The 18,174-nt window shown below is 45.2% G+C and overlaps 1 protein-coding gene across 1 annotated transcript in view; it reads left to right on the plus strand.

Moving 5' to 3' along the window:
• Positions 1 to 16,241, plus strand: part of LOC306793800 (ATP-binding cassette sub-family C member 12-like) — a 40,805-nt gene extending 24,564 nt beyond the window's left edge. The window contains exons 22-31 of the mRNA XM_079291572.1: positions 4,937 to 5,163; positions 5,333 to 5,470; positions 6,530 to 6,719; positions 6,824 to 6,913; positions 7,125 to 7,314; positions 7,778 to 7,937; positions 8,060 to 8,138; positions 13,346 to 13,459; positions 15,813 to 15,977; positions 16,059 to 16,241. Coding sequence (XP_079147698.1) covers positions 4,937 to 5,163; positions 5,333 to 5,470; positions 6,530 to 6,719; positions 6,824 to 6,913; positions 7,125 to 7,314; positions 7,778 to 7,937; positions 8,060 to 8,138; positions 13,346 to 13,459; positions 15,813 to 15,977; positions 16,059 to 16,151 — 1,446 coding nt within the window. The 3' untranslated portion in view covers positions 16,152 to 16,241. The remainder of the gene's footprint in view (positions 1 to 4,936; positions 5,164 to 5,332; positions 5,471 to 6,529; positions 6,720 to 6,823; positions 6,914 to 7,124; positions 7,315 to 7,777; positions 7,938 to 8,059; positions 8,139 to 13,345; positions 13,460 to 15,812; positions 15,978 to 16,058) is intronic.
• Positions 16,242 to 18,174: the final 1,933 nt, after the last annotated feature.

Below are 18,174 nucleotides of genomic sequence, written 5' to 3' on the forward strand. Positions count from 1 at the left end.
TTCATCATCCATTACTGGGTCTAGTTTGTACAGCGGGCTTTCTTTGTGGATGTTTTTAAAGCATCCTTTCAGTGAGGCAATTTCAGCTTTGAACTTGTGTCGTTGTACATATTGAATGATTGACTGCTCTGCCTTAGCAAGATCTTCAGGTGTTATTCTTTGTCCTTTGAGTGTGGCTTTAAAGCTTTGAACTTTTCTTTCCACTTCATGCTCCTGATTCTTCAGATCATCCTTTCTGAGGCCTGCAGAAGCACAAAACTCCTTTCTCTTCTGTCCCAATAACAAGAGACGTTCCTTGACCTTCAGAAACCAAGCCACAGATGTTTTTAGTCTAGTCAAAGATGAAAAATAGTAGATCAGGTGGTTGGTGGCATTTTTTCAAATCCTTGATGATCGCATTTACCATTAAGTCCCTTTTGACCTCTGGGTCATCTGCAGAAATCACATCAAGATTCCCATCAAGTTTAAGCCACTCCTTCTTTGACTGATAGAGAAACTCAGGTCCACTTATCCATCTCCTGCCTTTCAGGAAATCCTCAGCTCTCATTCCTCTTGATGCTTCATCTGCTGGATTATCCTTGGAACCCACATATCTCCACTGATCTACATCTGCTGCTTCTCTGATGAAAGAGGGTCTGTTTGCCACAAAAGTGTAGAATCGTCTGGTTTCACTGGAGATATACTTAAGGACTGTTGTGCTGCTCATAACATTCATGAACTTGATGTCTTCTCTGGACATTTCAATCTGCTCCTCTGATGATCTCTCATTAAAGTCATGGTTATACTGTTTAACCAGCATTCCTTGCAGATGTTCCACAGAGATTCAGTTGGCTGTTACAGCAGGGCAGCCACTCTTACTCCTACTGCTCCCGCCGCGAAGTGGACCATTAATGACCCAACCAACTCTGGTTCTGACCGCATAAGGCCCTTCATCCTGGCTGTTTATCAGCTCCCAAGGCTCCATCACTTTTGGAGCATCAGTTCCAATTAGTAGCTCAACACCTGCGTCAATGTCGTGGAGCTTAACATCCTTGAGGTAAGACCATTGATCAAGACCCTCCTCTCGTGGGACGTTGAGTGCAGAAACAGGCATGCTCCTTTGAGTTAAAACATCAGGTAACTCAATGAAATAGTTTGTGCTCATACCAGACACTGCTTTTGGTGACACACATTGCAATCCAAGAGACTCCTGCAGGCTTTGCTTGTGTGGCCTACTTTCAGGCAACCAAAACAAATACCCTGTTCTTTGATAAAGTTAATTTTATCACGATGTCCTTTCACTTTAAACTGTGAGCATTTATCCAATGAGTGACAACTTTGTTTACAAAACAGACAGTTGTGAAGAGAGGAAGATTTGTTCTTGTTTCCTGTGTACTGAGTGATGACTCCTTCTTTCACTGCAGTAACATTGGTGGCAAAGCTGCTTCCTTTTTTCCTTTGCTTCAAGTAACTAACGTTGGGGACCTTCAAGTTGGTAGGTTGTGAGTCCTGAATGTTGCCAAAAAGTGGATCTGAGGCAATTCTGACTTGTTTTTCAATGAAAGCAACAAGATCCTCAAACAGTGCTCTCCGGCCACTTCGCTCTTGCAGATCACAAGCAACATTTCTCCACCGTTCCCTTAACTTATAAGGAAGTTTCAAGATGATGCTCCTCATATTAGATGGTAGGTCCAGTTCCTTCATATGCATAATTTGCTCTGTTAGATTTGAGCATCCTCGAAGAAACAGGGGAAATGATTGCAATGCTTTAAGATCTTCACTTTTAACAGGCGTCCAGCTGAGAAGCTTTTCCATATACGTAGATGCAATTTTGTATTCGTTTCCAAAGTGCTCTGCGAGAAGACTTTTGGCTCTGTGGTATCCCTGATCTGAAGGTAGATGTTGACAACTGCACACCAAGTCTCTTGGCTGCCCCCTGATGTATTCTTCGAGAAAGTGCAAACAGTCACTCCAATTAGTTGTCTTCTCCTCCACTCCATTTTCAAAAGCTCTGATAAAAGTCCTGTACTGAAGAGGGTCTCCATCAAACACAGGAATGTTTCTTACAGGCAGGACAGAGCACAGATTTTGCTGGACCAGCAGAGCAGCGATGTCATTTTGTCTTTGTATCACATTTACAATGTCATTCTGATGGGGTTGAGGTTGCACAAGTCCTGCTTGATTTTCATTCACAGTTTGCGTCGTTTGACTTGGGGCATCAGTCTTTACGAGCATCTCATCAATTTGTGTTTTTGACCTTTGTTTAGGCCTAACAACCTGTAGTTGCATTATGGGATCAGACACAGAAATAACATCCATTTCAACAGGAACAAAAGTGTAGGCATTGGGATTTAATAGTCTTGCTTCTTTGAACTTGTTCCTTTCAACATAAGAGTTCATTCCGTCTGAACATTTTGAGCCACGCTGGGATGAATTTATTTCCAAGACATGAAGCTTTGCATTTGTAGCTGCCAATTCCATTTAAAGTTCCAATTGTTCCTTTTCTCTCTTCAACTTATCAGTTTCTTTCTTCAACTTTTCCTTTTCCCTCTCCAACTTTTCCCTCTCCAACTTTTCCTCCTGAGCTTCTATTAGATGTTTCCTTTTTAGAGCAGCAACATGCTCCATCAGAGCTGCCTTGTCAGCCTCAGCTCTAATGCATGCAGATGATGTTGATGAAATCCGTGATAGCTGGGAATGTGTCTTTACAGAGTTCATCTTTACACTTAACACATTAGAAGCACTATCTTCAGGGTTTATTTCATCTGCAACACTTTGGTGGTCGAGAGAATTTTTATTTGGCTGCACATATGGGTAACCCATTTCAGACAGCCAGCCTTTTACCTTTTCAATGAAGTCATTGTCATTTTTTCTTTGAAGTACAGATTTTGCCTTGTAACTTCATCTTGAGGTAAAGGTAAGCTCACAAAAGATGTATGCATGTCATTTGCATCTTGGTAACACTTGATGAATGTAAAAAGCTCAGCATTCACTGAATTTACATTTGTATTGGAAGTCATTAAATCACTTATGATTCTCAAACACTTTTTGGCTTGTTTGCATTTTGCGGTCCTCTTTTGCTGGTACATTTCCGTGTAGAACTCCAAGCCTTTAGAAGACATTTTAATGCCTCTTCTTGCTGACGGCATTTCAACATCCTTCGCCTGAACCTCAGACATTTTGAACACTTCTTCCAAACTGCTTGTCACACATCAATCAAATCCGTCGGACGTGAATGCAGGGAAAGTGCAGCAAAAAACAGCAAAGGTGCTTACAGACCGCTCCTCCAATTCGCCACACACACACACTGAAGTCGGGCTTTTTAATGAATGAAAGCCGCCGATAGTGGTGCGCGGGTGTTGCGCAATGTTCATTTGTAGCGATTCAACGCAGTCAGGCTTAAACATCCAGAAGCACGTACATCACTGTGAATACAGACTTTTAAACTCCACTCGTTTCACCGTCTTCCTATACGGCAGTCGTATCACGTACCCGTTTCTTCTGAGATGTTTCAGCGCTGTGTTGATCTGGTCCAAAGCAGTTGTCCCGCTGATATTGAATCCAAGAGTGATGAATAAAACAATCCTCTTTGACCATCCATACGAAATCCAAAAACGATCCAACCAGTTGTGGCTGTGGTGGGATCGGTCCTTTGAGTCCAGGAGCTAAGTTTTTACTTTTAGTCCAAGGGCGTAGTTTTTACTTTTAGTCCAAGGGCGTAGTTTTTAGTTTTTGTAGTGGCCATTTGTCGGCTAAATCAAACTTAAACAAATAATAATCAAACGCCACTGATGCACCGTGGTTGGTATCCTTTCGCAGCCAGAAGAGAGTAAAATGTCCAAGCAGGATTCCAATTTTTGTGTATTTATTAAATAAAGCAAATAAAACAAGCAAACAAACTAATTCACAAAACTCCTGTCGTGCTGTCTCTCCTGTCCTGTGCAGTGCAATGCTGCTGTGCAGCTGGTAAAAACTATACGCCCACCCCGGTGCATGCTGGTCCTACCTTTCTACTCGTTTAAATAGCAATAGGTGCCCACAGTAATTACCCAAAAATAATAGAACTAAACAAATTACTACTAAAGAGAAAAATAATCTTAACATATGAAACATCTACAATAATTAAACAATACTACTTATAAATGAAATAACAAAATACAATATCAAATAAATAGCTCCAACAGTAGCAGTAATAGCAGTAGTAGTAATAGTAGCAACAGCAAAAGTTATAGTGGTAGTAGTAATACTATATTAGCAGCAGCAGTAGTAGTTGTCGCAGTATTAGTAAGAGCATTAATCTTTTTAACAAAAAAGCCTAATTTTGAGCTTGTTTAAATACAGTTAATCCATGGGGCTTTTATTTTGAAAGGGTGGGGCTGGGTGGGGGGGAGGGGGGAGAGGAGACATAATCATAATGTTTGACACACATAAACAGAGGTTATTAAATGCCTGGCTTCATCACAAGCATTTCAGTTAGAATTCACTCTTTTGGGCTTTTATTTTGAAATGGGGTGTGTGTGTGTGGGGGGGGTCCTCTAAAAGTCTCTAAGACCTGAATGACTGTATGAGAGAGAGAGACAGAGAGAGAGAGAGAGCTTTTTCATGGAGATAACACAGGGAAACACCTCTCAAACAAATCCTCAAAACTCCCATAACCGTAGCTCCTATTGCTCCGATATTAATAATTGAGAGGAAGGATGAGTTGAAGAACAGATCCTGTAAAAATAGAGAAGAAGAGTTTCAAAAAAAGGGGGACGGAAGAAATAGTGGAATAAAGAAACAGGATAATTGTTTAATTGTTGGAATGCTTAACAGCATTCCAACAATTAAACAAACCCTCTGGCATTTTGGTCATTCTATGAACAAAGGGAATGCCATCCCCCCTCATCACCCTCAAATGAACTACTCCCTATAAATATACGTTTATGATGACTTTTGTTTTGTTTTCCTTTCTCAGATTTTCTCCAGTCCCATGAGTTTCTTTGACACGACGCCAACAGGACGCATTCTCAACCGCTTCTCCAAAGATCAAGAGGAGGTGGACACGGTGCTTCCCCTCTACATGGACAATTTCTTTGATTTTGCTCTGCTGGTCACCTTCACCATCATCACCATCTCGGCAGTCTTCCCCCCGATGCTGGCAGCTGTGGTTTTCATGGGAGCTTTGTTCGGCCTCATTCTCTTGTGAGTTGATACCAGTTTAAACATGGAAAAAATGATTTGTATGGGTACTTTTGGAAAATAGGATCGTAGCAATTCACAATCATTTAAATTGTTGCACGTCTTAAAAGCAGGTTCAGTACAAGAGTTCTTCAAAGGCAAACTAAATATATCAGTTGTGATTCATCTGCAGTATCTTCCAGAGGAGTATCCGACAGATGAAGAGGATGGAGAACGTCAGTCGTTCTCCCTGCATCTCTCTCACCACCTCTACCCTGCACGGCCTCAGCACCATCCATGCCTACAACATAAGAGACAGACACATACAACTGTAAGATAGCAACGTTCCTCGACATGACTCAACTGTGTGGCTCCTTATATTGCTGTTTGCAGCGTTGTCGGGGTGACAATATGGACACAGTTTAAAATGCCAGAAAATTGATCATGACGCACATTTTTAAAATCAGTGTTTTATAATTCCCATAGTTCTAATACATTAGAGTTAGAGTAATGTATTGTAATAACTAATATAATGCATTATAACCTGATTTTAAGTTACCCTAAGAGGTCATTGTTGACACGGGGTGTGGTGGAGGACTCAAATGCAGACAAGACCAGAAGTAGAGTGAAGCAGGTATTTAATGAATAATGAAATCAGAACAGGAAACTTCCAGGAACACAACAGGGAATCCACGGACGAGATGAGGGGGGAATTCCAGCAGGATGAGACAGGGCAGGCAGACAGGGAAACCGGGAAAAGGACGAGCCAAATGGGAGGGTAGACATGGCAATGATCTGGCAAGGAGTGACTGAGAGGCAGGGGAGGGTAGTTGTACTGATGAGGAGGGAGTGCTTGATTAGTGAACAGAGGCAGGTGAATGAGGGAGGCTGACAGGTGCACTGAATGAGCTGATAGTAGAGTGAGGTGGGTGAGAAATAAAGAGACAGGCGAGAAGGGGCAGAGCTGTGACAATTGTTGGCTTTCAGTGAAGTGAAAAAAATATCATTAAATCTTTGACAGAACAACAAACAAAATGTTGGGAATTTCGTCACTTACAGCTCTGACGTTTCGGGCCAAAATGCAAAGTTTGTTGTAGTGCCACCAACTGATCAAATCGCACCACATTTCACACTGCATTCCCTTGGGTCCCCAGCAATACAACTGCCAAGTTTGAAGTAGATCAAATCAACAGTTCTAGAGATAAGCAAAGGACACTCACTCATAGAGTTTCCTTGCTTTATCGTTAGATGCAGTGCAAAAGCAGCAGGTGATGTTTCAGTCAGTGTCTCTAAACCTGGTCTGCGTTTTAAATGCTGCATTACGGATCATTTGGGTGAGGCGGTACAGTATGTATGTTCACAAACCTGCATGTTCTTTATCACATTGCAGGTTCAAGTCACTGAATGACATCAACTCCAACCACTATTTATTGTTTCACTCTGGAACACGTTGGCTCTCCTTCTGCCTGGACTCCATGGCTTCAACCATGATCTGGTTGGTGTCTCTGTTCGTTGTGCTCAGCAGTAATGACTTCATCAGTCCGTCTTTGAAAGGCTTGGCCTTGTCCTACACCTTACAGGTGAGTTTGGAACAGAAAATGAATGAACCTTTCGTTTATTTTTGTAAAGATACAGTGAAAGCAACTGCAACCTGTGTATTTAAAGATGTTGATGTGTTGTCCAGCTGACAGGCATCCTTCAGTATACAGTGAGGGTGGCGACGGAGGTCGAGGCTAGATTCAACTCAGTGGAGCGGCTGCAGGAATACATCACGGTCAGACTCTAAACATCTCTGCCTCTGAAAAATAATGATACACATGTACACAGGCTGCGTGACAACTACCAACAATCCAACCATTTTTTACTGGTCTTTTACTGTCCATTAAACGACTCAAGGACAACAGTTTCTAAAGCTAATAGTTACATTTTTCTCTGACACACTACCTTTCCCCTCCCTCAAAGTAGTTGTTGTTTATTGTGTACAGGGTTGTACGTCTGAGGCCCCCAGGCAAATAAAGGAGGCCCAAGTCCCAGAGGATTGGCCGAAGAGCGGAACCATCACCTTCCAGGACTATAAGATGAGGTACCGAGAAAATACACCTATTGTCCTGAACGGACTCGATTTCTTCATCCGAGCTGGAGAGAAGCTGGGCATTGTGGGAAGGACAGGCTCTGGTAAGACCTTGACTCCAGCAGTTTTTACTCATAACTTTGTTTTTCATGCAGGTTGAGTTTGGTGTAAATGGGCAATTCAGAAACTGTCACGATGACTCAGACATATTAAAATGATTTGATTGATTGAAGGTAACTATCACGAATTATCAGAGTTGAATCTTGAACAGTCCTAAATACGCACACAATTTTACTTATTTCAATACGTCATATCATATACCGTAATAAGCAACATACCGGTATATGCATTACAATAAATCACAAAGCCTATAGTCTATATTGATCATAATATATCTTCTGCAATGCAAATGTTGATCGCCCAGTTTAACAGCATCTTTTTGGATTTAAATGTGTAAATGAAAGAACTTACTTGGATGAGAGTGTTGACTTGTAGAGACATGGCTGTAGGGTGCTAAGGGGACCTGCCTCTGTGAACCATTAGGGTTACTGTCCTTTGTTTCTGTAGGGAAGTCCTCTCTAGGCGTGGCTCTGTTCAGGCTGGTGGAGCCAGCATCAGGGACCATCCTGATAGATGGCGTGGACATTACAGCCATTGGTCTGCAGGATCTGCGCAGCAAATTGTCCATCATTCCCCAGGATCCTGTGCTATTCATTGGAACGGTCAGGTAACCTAAGCTAACCCCTAACTCCATAGAGCTTTATGTTTACACTCAGGTACACACTGCTCCCACTGTGGTGGGTTAGTCTCTGGCTCGCCAACTGTGATAGTGCATGTCCTTTCCTCCAGGTACAACTTAGACCCCTTCAATAACTTCAATGATGAGGAGATCTGGGCGGCGCTGGAGAAGACCTACATTAAGGACTCGGTATGTTCGCTGGACAATATGAAGCACAGTACATTAACAGTTTCATTAGAGAGTCTAATCAATTATCCAGACTCAATCTTTTTAGCTAGCGTGCAGCGATTTCTTTTCACATATCTTGAAGTGAAATGTTATCTGACCAGATAGTAGCTGTCTTAGTGGTGTATTGATGTTATTGAACCCTTATTTTCCAATGTATTATGAACCATAGCATTGGTGGAAGAAGTATTAAATTCTTTACTTTAGTAAAAGTAGCAATACCACACTGAAAATACTCACAAGTAAAGTCACTGTATGTAAGGCAAGGCAAGGCAAGTTTATTTGTATAGCACATTTCAACAACAAGGTAATTCAAAGTGCTTCACATAAAACACATTAAAACACATTAAAAGCATCAAAACATAAGGCAAAAGAAAAGGAGTTCTATTTCATCCTTACTGACCGCCAGAGGCAGTGCTTCACACTGGATATCTTCCGTCTCGCGCATGCGCAGGTCGAATATTTATATCAACAAAGTCACGTGTGACCTCGGATGACCCCCGTCGTCTATAAGTTCCGGTGTCATCCTGAGCTCAGTCCTTTTTCATCTTCTCGCGACGCAGGTTAGCTACCATGGTAGCATACACAAGGATGTGTCTACGATCAAGACATATTAGAGCTTGTCGCTGTAGCCTTGTGACCACCGGTCGGAGTTGCGGTTCTCTCGCCCTCCAAAGGCTGCGACGAGCTGTCCCTCTTCGGAGGGAACGGTGTGTTCGCCGTTCGGACATCGAGCCCCGGACTGGTGGACGCCCCTATCATCGGTCGTCACCAGTCTGATAAGGGCCAGCTAAGTCGTGATGACAGCAATCGGTAAGATCGATTAACATTGTTTTCTATAACAGTTGTTTGTTCCACGGTTGGCAGAGCGCTTCCGCTCTAGTTAATCGAGTGGCGCGCTAACGAGAGCGTAGAATTACGCTGTCGGCCCGCCCTTCACAGTGTTACGGCTATCACAGTTAGCAGAGTGTTCCTGCTCAGGCAAACTTGGTGAGACACTAGATCGGCATTGGCGTTGTGTCCATTGAGATTTAATCTTTACATCTGACGTAATTTGCAGTTAGCAGTGTCTTCACTCAGGCTAACTTGGTGAGATGCTAGCTGGGACTGCGTCCATCAACTTTGTAAACCTTACGGCCGTCACAGTTAACAGAGCGTCCCCGCTCAGGTTAACTTAGTGGGAAGACGGCTAAACAGAGCTGATACTGGGGCTGTGTCCATCAACTTTGTATCCTTACGGCTGTCACAGTTAACAGAGCGTCCCCGCTCAGGTTAACTCAGTGGGAAACTAGCTAAACAAAGCTGATACTGGGGCTGTAGCCATACACTTTGTAGCCTTACGGCTGTCACAGTTAACAGAGCGTCCCCGCTCAGGTTAACTCAGTGGGAAACGCTTGCACGCCTGGCATACACAGCAGCTGGAACATCCACCTGTGAGTGCCTTCTTCAGGCGCCTTCTCGCCCTCACCACCTTTTCTGTTCCTCTCTCCGAGGAATATCTGAGGGAGTTGCATGCATGCTGGAGACACCAGGGCTCTCTCCCGCCTTACATCAGACCATGCAGGAGGCGGCAAATCTGGCCTTGCACGTATGCCAGCCAGTTAGATGACTATTGCGTCCATCAGTTTCCCCTGAGGAGACTCTGAGGCCCGATGCCAGGTGCCCTCGACCCAATGTTGGTTCAAAGATGACTTGCTATCCAGGGCTTATGACACAGCAGCGCTGTGCACCGTATCGACAACTCCCTCTCCCACCTCATGCTTTCCCTCGCAGATTCTCTGCAGCGGGCTACTTCGACGCTTCTGCTCAGTGATGCTTCATTGCAGGCATTTGCGCTCATATCGAGGGAACGTGGATGTATGATGTCCACCCTGGTTCAGACTCGCCGCCAGGTTTGGCTGGCGCAGTCACCCCTATCTGAGACATGTAGGAGGACCCTCCGTACTGTCCCAGTGGAACCTGGTGAGCTGTTCGAGTCAGCTGCTATACAGGCGCTTCAGCGGACTGTTAGAGCTAGCCAGACCAGGCAGCAGTTCTCTGGTCTTTGCAGGGACATGCCTGCACCCCCAGACCTAGGGGTCCCACTTTGGCCCCACAAGGCCGTTTTCTCAGCCTCCAGCTTACCCTAGTAGCCGCAACAGGCCTCGGCGTCCTGCTGAGAGGCCGGACCGCTACCTATACAACCCTACTTATGTCCCCGTCCCCCCGGCAGGGGTGCCAGGAGATGTCTCCAGGCCGGCTGTCTGGGTTCTTTTTCCCAGCAGCGGATTTCCAAGGGAGAGTGGTTCACGTCTATCGACGCCTATTCCCATGTTCCCATGGTGCATCACCACAACTTTCAGTCCTGGGTGCTTCCATTCGGACTCTCCCATCTCCCCATGGGTGTTCACAGTGTGTTACTGCTGTCCTTTGCCCCTGCAATCGCAGGGCGTGAACATACTGCCGTACTTAGACGACTGGCTGACCTAGGCGCCATCCCGGCTTCGGGCGCCACAGGACACTGCTCGCCTTCTCTCACGTGGGCCGGTGGGCCTCAAGGTGAACATGGAGAGGAGCTACCTGAGCCCTTCTCAGAGCATAACCTTCATTAGTGTGGCCCTATGAGGGCCTGTCTGTCGCCCCAGCATGTGGCCAACAACCCCCACAACCTCTCCCTCTTCCGAGGGGGCAGACGGTTGCCCTACATCCTTTTCTCAGACTATTGGGTAAACTGACAGCTGCCTCAAGTGTCGTTCCCTTGGGTTTGCGGATGGCTGAACAGCCTTCACTTGGATGCCAAGTGGCACAGATACAGGGCAGTAATATTATCGAAACAGTGCCTATTCACTATCCCCATGGAGGGAGTGCATATCTGGCGAACAGTGTCCCATTCCACCAGGAGATTGTCACAACAGATACCTGCCTCTCAAGGCGGGGTGCAGTGTGACAGAACAGGACAGCCTGGGGGCAGTTGTCTGCTGAAAGACCGCAGGTCCAAGCTCTAGAGCTAGCGCTCGAGCACTTCCTTCCATGTTTGAAGGGAAAGCATGTGCTTGTCCGGTGGACAGCACCTCTGCTGTGATTTCCCATGAACTATCAATGGGGCACCAGATCTGCAGAAGTTGCTACGGGGATCACCGTGGCCTTCTGACTTGGGAGGCCCCTCGCCTGACCAGCCTGTGTGCAATGCACCCACCAGGAGAACGGAACCAGGTTGTGGTTTTCCTGTTCCGTCACAAGCCTCCACCGTGAGAGTGGCGGCTGCATCCAGAACGTGTCGACCCACTGCCCCCACTGGGTCTCCCTGACGGAGAGGACCAGCCCTCTGGGTCAAGATGCCCTGGCTCACACGTGGCCAGAGGATCTTCTTTATGCCTTTCCACCATTCCCTCTGATTTTGCTATAAGCTTGTCAGAGTTTTTCCCCGACAGGAGGGATCTCCTGTCTCAACTAGAGGGTCGGATTTGGCATTCCAATCCCTGCCGCCTTCAACTATGGGTCACGGGAGGGCCCGACCGGATGCTATGTGGCTGCATAGAACCAGTCTGACTGACTATTCTGAATGCCAGTGAGCGGTCTACCTGCCTGCAGTACAAGAAACGGGTGGAAGCTGTTCTCCGACTGGTGGGCAGCTCAGAACAAGGTCCCAGTACAGCGCCCCGTGCCTGCTGTACTGAGTTTCTACAGTCCCTCCTGGATAAGGGCCGGTCTCCCCGGCATGGGACCTACCCTTGGTACTGGACACCTTATGCTTGTCTCCTTTTGAACCCCTGGCACAGGCGGAGCCGAGATGGCTATCGGCAAGACTGTTTTCTCCTTGCCGTCAATTCACCTCAATGTGGGGGCGAGCTGCATGCCCTATCAGTGGAAGAATCATGTCTGAGGTGGAACTCAGATGGCTTGGGTGTCACTTTCTGGCCTAATGCAGTGTTTCTCCCAAGGGTGTGGATACGTTCACATATAAACCGGCCTATCCAGCTGGCAAAGTTGACCCCCCCCCCCCCTCCCCATTGGGAGAGGAGAGGTCAAGGCTGCTGTGCCCAGTGTGGGCCATCAGAGCTTATGTGGAAGCCACCGCCTGCATAGTCAGTTATGGTGAGCCTAAGAAGGGCTGTGCTCCTTTTTTAAAAAAACAAAAAAAACAGCACCTGTCCCACTGGATAGTGGAGGCCATTGCCTATACATACAAGGCGAGCGGCTGCGCTCGGCCGTCCGGGGTGAAGGGTCACTACCAAGAGTGTCTCCACACCGAGGGCAAGCCTGAGTGGTGTGCCTGTGGGGGATATATGTGCGGCGGCCTCATGGGCATCACCGAGCACATTCACCAAACACTACAGAGTTAACGTTGCCAACCCTCACCCACTGGGGAGGGTTCTTTGGCCAATTTTCTCTGCCGGAGCTATAAGAGGTAGTTACTGTGCTTCCTCGTGACTCTTTTGGTATAAGTCATCCAGTGTGAAGCACTGCCTCTGGCGGTCAGTAAGGATGAAATAGAACGAAAGTTACGAATGTAACCACGGTTCTATGAATCCTGGATGACCGCCAGAGTTCTTGGTCACTCGGAATCCCGTGAACTCGCGAGAAGATTCCATAGGACTGAGCTAAGGATGACACCGGAACTTATAGACGACGGGGGTCATCCGAGGTCACACGTGACTTTGTTAATATAAATATTCGACCTGCGCATGCGCGAGACGGAAGATATCCAGTGTGAAGCACTGCCTCTGGCGGTCATCCAGGATTCATAGAACCGTAGTTACATTCGTAACTTTCGATTTAAAAACAATTCAAGAAACAGTGTAAGAAATAAAATTCAGCAGTAAAATGCAGAAATGCAGGAAATGGATTAATATATTAATTGAATGTGGTTCAATTAAAGGCAGCAGCAAACAGAAAGACCTTACTTGAGTTTAAGTACTGAAGTGTTATGAGCTTTGTGTACTTAATGTGTCAAAGTAAAAGTACACAGAGTAGAAAAATATACCCTGTGAGTTTTACACAATACCATTAGATTATTATTGCCAATGCAGTAAAGTGTAAGTAGCAATTTTATGTTTCAGTTGGTAGCTTTGACTATTTTACAAACTTGGGGTTTTTATATCATTATTTGATCATCGTCAGTATAGGTTACTCTTAGAGGTGGTAGTAGCAGACTTATAAGTGGTTCTATGAGTATTGTTTTGTTTCCTTAGATCTCCAGACTGGAGGGAAAACTACAGGCAACAGTGCTGGAGAATGGAGAGAACTTCTCTGTAGGAGAGAGACAACTCATATGTATGGCTAGAGCACTACTACGCAACTCCAAGGTTTGTCCATGAATTTCTGTCTTCTGTTTTCTTGCTATTTACACACTTCCCAACTTTTCAGCCGCTGAACAGCCACTGGATTACTACTGCCACATATATGTCATGGTTTCGTCCTGATTAGCTGATCAGCTGTCAGTGGGCTTTAACAGCTGTAGAGACTTCTGATGGAGTTTGTGTCTGCACAGGATCACTGTGCGAAGGCAAACCTATGTTGTTTTTTTATGTATGTTGACCTATTCAGACCACACTATATTCACACTAGTTCTCAATATGCAGATGTCACATAATGAGTTTCAAACATTTAGATATATTGAAACAAATGGATATAGTTGATGGTGCTATTATGATAAATCAAACTCCAACAACCCTCTTGGACTAGAGCAGGGATTCCCAAAGTGGGGTGCGCGCACCCCTGGGGGTGCGCGAGCTGCCTCTAGGGGGTGCGCGAGAGGAAAAGTGTAATGGCGGTCTGATGGTGTAATAATATTAAATATAAAAAGAAAATGTCATTTTAATTTAAAAACTGTCAGGTGGGACATCTGAAGCTATCAGTCGTAAAAGAGGAGAGGGACAGAGAGAGAGAGAGGAATCGGAGGCGAGGGGAACTGAGAGGTGCGTTATTGGGGAGAGACCGGGAGAAGAAATCGAGCCAGAGTCAGAGGAAGATGAGACGGCGCAGACTGGGAAAAAAAGAGGAAATATGATGAAAAGTATGTGTGTCTGGGCTTCACTTGGATTGGCAACGCAGATTCCCCAAAGCCACAGTGCGTGGTGTGCAGCGAGGTTCTGGCTAACAGTCTGAAGCTCTTATTTACGTCGCCACCTGAACACCAAGCATGCCAGTGCAAGTCAAAAGCCCCTTACATATTTTAATATCGAAATTGGAGGAGTTACAAAACAGCCAAAAACAACTGCAGTCTCATTCATGTGTTGGGTCTATAAATGACGCACTACGGGCTTCATATCTGTGTGGAGAAAAAGTCCTCCCCCAAGGAGCGTGGAGCAGGCCAGCACACGTGGTACTGATAGCTTTTCAGCAACACGGCGCTAAAAACGTTACCGAAACTGGTTCACCGTCAGAAAGGATTTTAATCCTGCTGTTACAATTACAGTTATGCAATGGTGTACATTAATCTTTGAAATATTAAACAATGAACCCCCCCCTTGGAAAAAACCTCTCCCCGTCCCAGGACCACACGTCTTCCCAGGACTTCTAAAATAACGAGAGGAAAAACTCTTGACTATCCCCTCCCTTATATCTATTCGCGACTCCTCCCCTTTTATCTATCTCCATTTTTATTGGCTGCCTACGCTCACTCCTCAGTAAACGCCTGTCTCTGCATCTCGCTCTGCCTGCAACAAACACATTCAAATCCTGTCAGTTATGACTTACTCCCTTGTATAATCCTACAACACTTTATGTTTTTCTTAATTATGCATTCCCAAAACCCTTATGATTATGACTAATTATGAACCTTAATTATGAATTATTAAACACTATTATATCTACTAATCACCCCTGTTTTGCTCAAATTTCTTACATCTGGTTACAGAATAGCGAGAAAGGGGCTACCGCACACAATCGCCGAAGACGTGAGCTTGCCAGCTGCCAGAGAGATGGTGGAATGTATGATTGGGGAGAAAGAAGCAAAAAAGTTGTGCATGATCCCGGTGTCCAACAACACTGTGTCGCGCCGCATCGATGCTTTGTCCGAAGACATCCTGGCTACATTAGTCGGTCATTAATTGTAAATTAAATGTGATAATCTGCCTCTGAGCCTGTGCGTGTGTGCTCGCGATCCGTATTGCTCTTTAAAAGTGACGCCTTGTGTCACTGAAAGTTATTTTGTTGCAGTGTTTCAGGGCGTTTTCACACCTTCAGTTCGTTTGCTTTGTTGCAGTTGCTCCTTTGTTCGGTTTGTGTTCACACTGCAACATTTAACAGCGGACTAAATCTTGTAAACAAATGCCACGCGCGAGCAAACTGTTCTCTCATTGGTCCGATTCTTATGCGGCTATGAAGGCTTAAAAGGCTCTGTTGCTTCTTTTTTTTTTTTTTTTTTTATTAAGGGGGGGGGGGGGGGGGGTGCGCGAACCCGGTCGGGATGTAGACGGGGGTGCGCGGCCTAAAAAGTTTGGGAACCGCTGGACTAGAGGCATAATTAAGACACGCAGCTATCATAACTGCCAGAGCAGCAGTGTTTCCTCTCTGTAGCCTGTTTAATGAACCGCGTTCTGTATTTTTCTACAGGCAGAATGTATTTGTATATTTACTAATTATTTGAGTCTGTATTGATATTCTGATCTTGAAGCGATCTGTGACTGCGTTTGGGTCCTTCCCCTGCTCCAACAGATCATTCTTTTGGATGAGGCAACAGCATCCATCGATGCAGAGACAGACGCCTTGATCCAGACCACCATCAAAGAAGCCTTTCAGGACTGCACCATGCTCACCATCGCCCATCGTATCAACACTGTGATGCATGCAGATCGTATTCTGGTCATGGACAACGGAAAGGTTTGAGAGATTAAAAAAAAGATAAAGATAAAGTTCATGTGCTTCTAATCCTAGACTAACAGTCAGCGATTTGTCCGACAGGTGGCTGAGTTTGACCATCCAGATGTGCTGAAGCAAAGACCAGACTCTCTGTTCTCCTCACTCCTAGCAGCTGCTAACACTGTGAACACCTGAACCACAGAGGCCCTGTGGTACCACGACACACTAAAAACTGTAACATAATAATATTCATTTCCCACTTTCATCAGTCCTGTCACATGTAATCTGGACCAGTCTGGTTTTATCCGGTGTGACTGAGTCCAACATTCATGGAGAAAGACACAATTTTTGTTTTTCACCTTACACACTGTGTAAATATGGATGTAATTATCTCCACTGTCTGCTGAAGCAAATGCATGGACAATGTTTGTATAGGAGAGGTTTGAATATATATTTAAAAGATATTATTTATTGATTTTCTTTGACTTTGTTTGTTGCCACTTTGCAAAGCTTCTGTGTGAAGTTTCAATCTGCTGGGTGAATATGCACTATGCAATAGCACAGTGGCACTGATGGACAAACACAACAAGAATTTGGAGATATGCCAGTATGATTCCGTCATCAACGTTCCCGCCGTTTTTCGGTAGAACGTAAATAACAATGGTGGCGCCCGGCACCCAGTCTCAACGGTGAAAACCCAAATACTCCGGTAGGTCTGACTGGAAAGCTTTTTTGGCCCAATTTGAACAACCGTACTTTCCGGACTATAAGCCGCTACTTTTTTTCCACGCTTTGAGACTGCGGCTTATACACCGGTGCGGCTTATATACTGATTTTTCCGTAGCTTTGCGGCGCCAACACATTTAACATAAATATTGTCATGTTGTAGGGGACGACCGAATTCACGGGGCCCCTTTAAGGAAAGGGGCGTAACCCTGGTGACAGAGGGGGTTAAAGGGTGACAGGAAGTGAATGTGTGAAATGTTTGTATGGATGGAAATAAACGGCCACATGGTGCAGCCAAAGGGAATACTCGACTCCTCGTTTGTTTCCACACACCTACAATGTTCCACTTACGAGTCTAACTGGCTTGGTCAGTTGCTGCGTAGCACAACAGCTGTTCAGAGCTACGAGCAACAACAGTTATTGCCTTGTTGCTTTTAGACTCTAATGAGAAGACACGCTGCTTCGTTTTACTTCTTCCGTTTGGTAGCCTTGAGAGACCTTTGGATCAACAACCGAGCAAGACAGGAACAGACGAAAACGCACAGCTGAGGACTGCAGAGAAAATCATTGATGCCAGCCGGCCCTCTGTTCAAGAGTTATACACCTCCAGAGTCAGGAAATGGGCAGGAAACATCACTGCCTTCACACCCTGGACACAACCTGTTACAGCTTCTCCTCTGTGGGTGGCGCTGCAGATCACTGTACGCTAAAACAGCCAGACTCGAAAACAGTTTCTTCCTGCAGGCATTACCTCTGATGAACACTAACATCAGTCATACACTCAATATCCCTCTAACACCAACATATGTAATGCTACCATTATAGATTCGATTTTTACAATTTTAATGCAGAATTAGTTTTTTTTTTAATGTACATATCACCTGTCACTGTCAATATACATCCTACACACGGTACATACAGTAAATAGACATCTGTATGTACGTATGAATGTATGTCCATGAATGACCTCCGCCTGGCAAATGAGCTGAACATGTCTTACTATCACTTTGAAAGACAATGGGACAGTCTTGACCCCATCCACCAGCTCCAGCCCACCAGGTCCCCCTCCCCCAGCTCAGCAGGGGCCCATGCCTCTCAGGCCATGTCCACACTACTGTTTCCATTTGAAAATGCATGTTTTGCTACGTCGGCGTTTTTCAGCACCGAAAACGGAGGAGTTTGAAAATGACCCCAACGGTATTCAGAAAGCCCTGGTGTATTTCACAGTGCCTTCAGAGATAATCTGAATAATTTACACCAAATGATTCTGCTTTGTTATAATATGTTGATGACATCATTATTTGTAGCCCCACAGAAGAAGCATGCAAATTAGAGTAATTTACAATTAGTTAACCTACATTTTTGGCTGCAAACATGACAGTTGACATTTGGACAGTTACATGACATCAGTTTGGACTCATGCAGGAAAACAAATCCCTGTTGCATGTTTCTCTACTAAACTAGAACCTGCCTTCCTCTATGTCTGCGAGCT

This window comes from Melanostigma gelatinosum (genome assembly GCF_949748355.1).
Source record: "Melanostigma gelatinosum genome assembly, chromosome: 2".
NCBI classification, from domain to species: Eukaryota; Metazoa; Chordata; class Actinopteri; order Perciformes; family Zoarcidae; genus Melanostigma; species Melanostigma gelatinosum.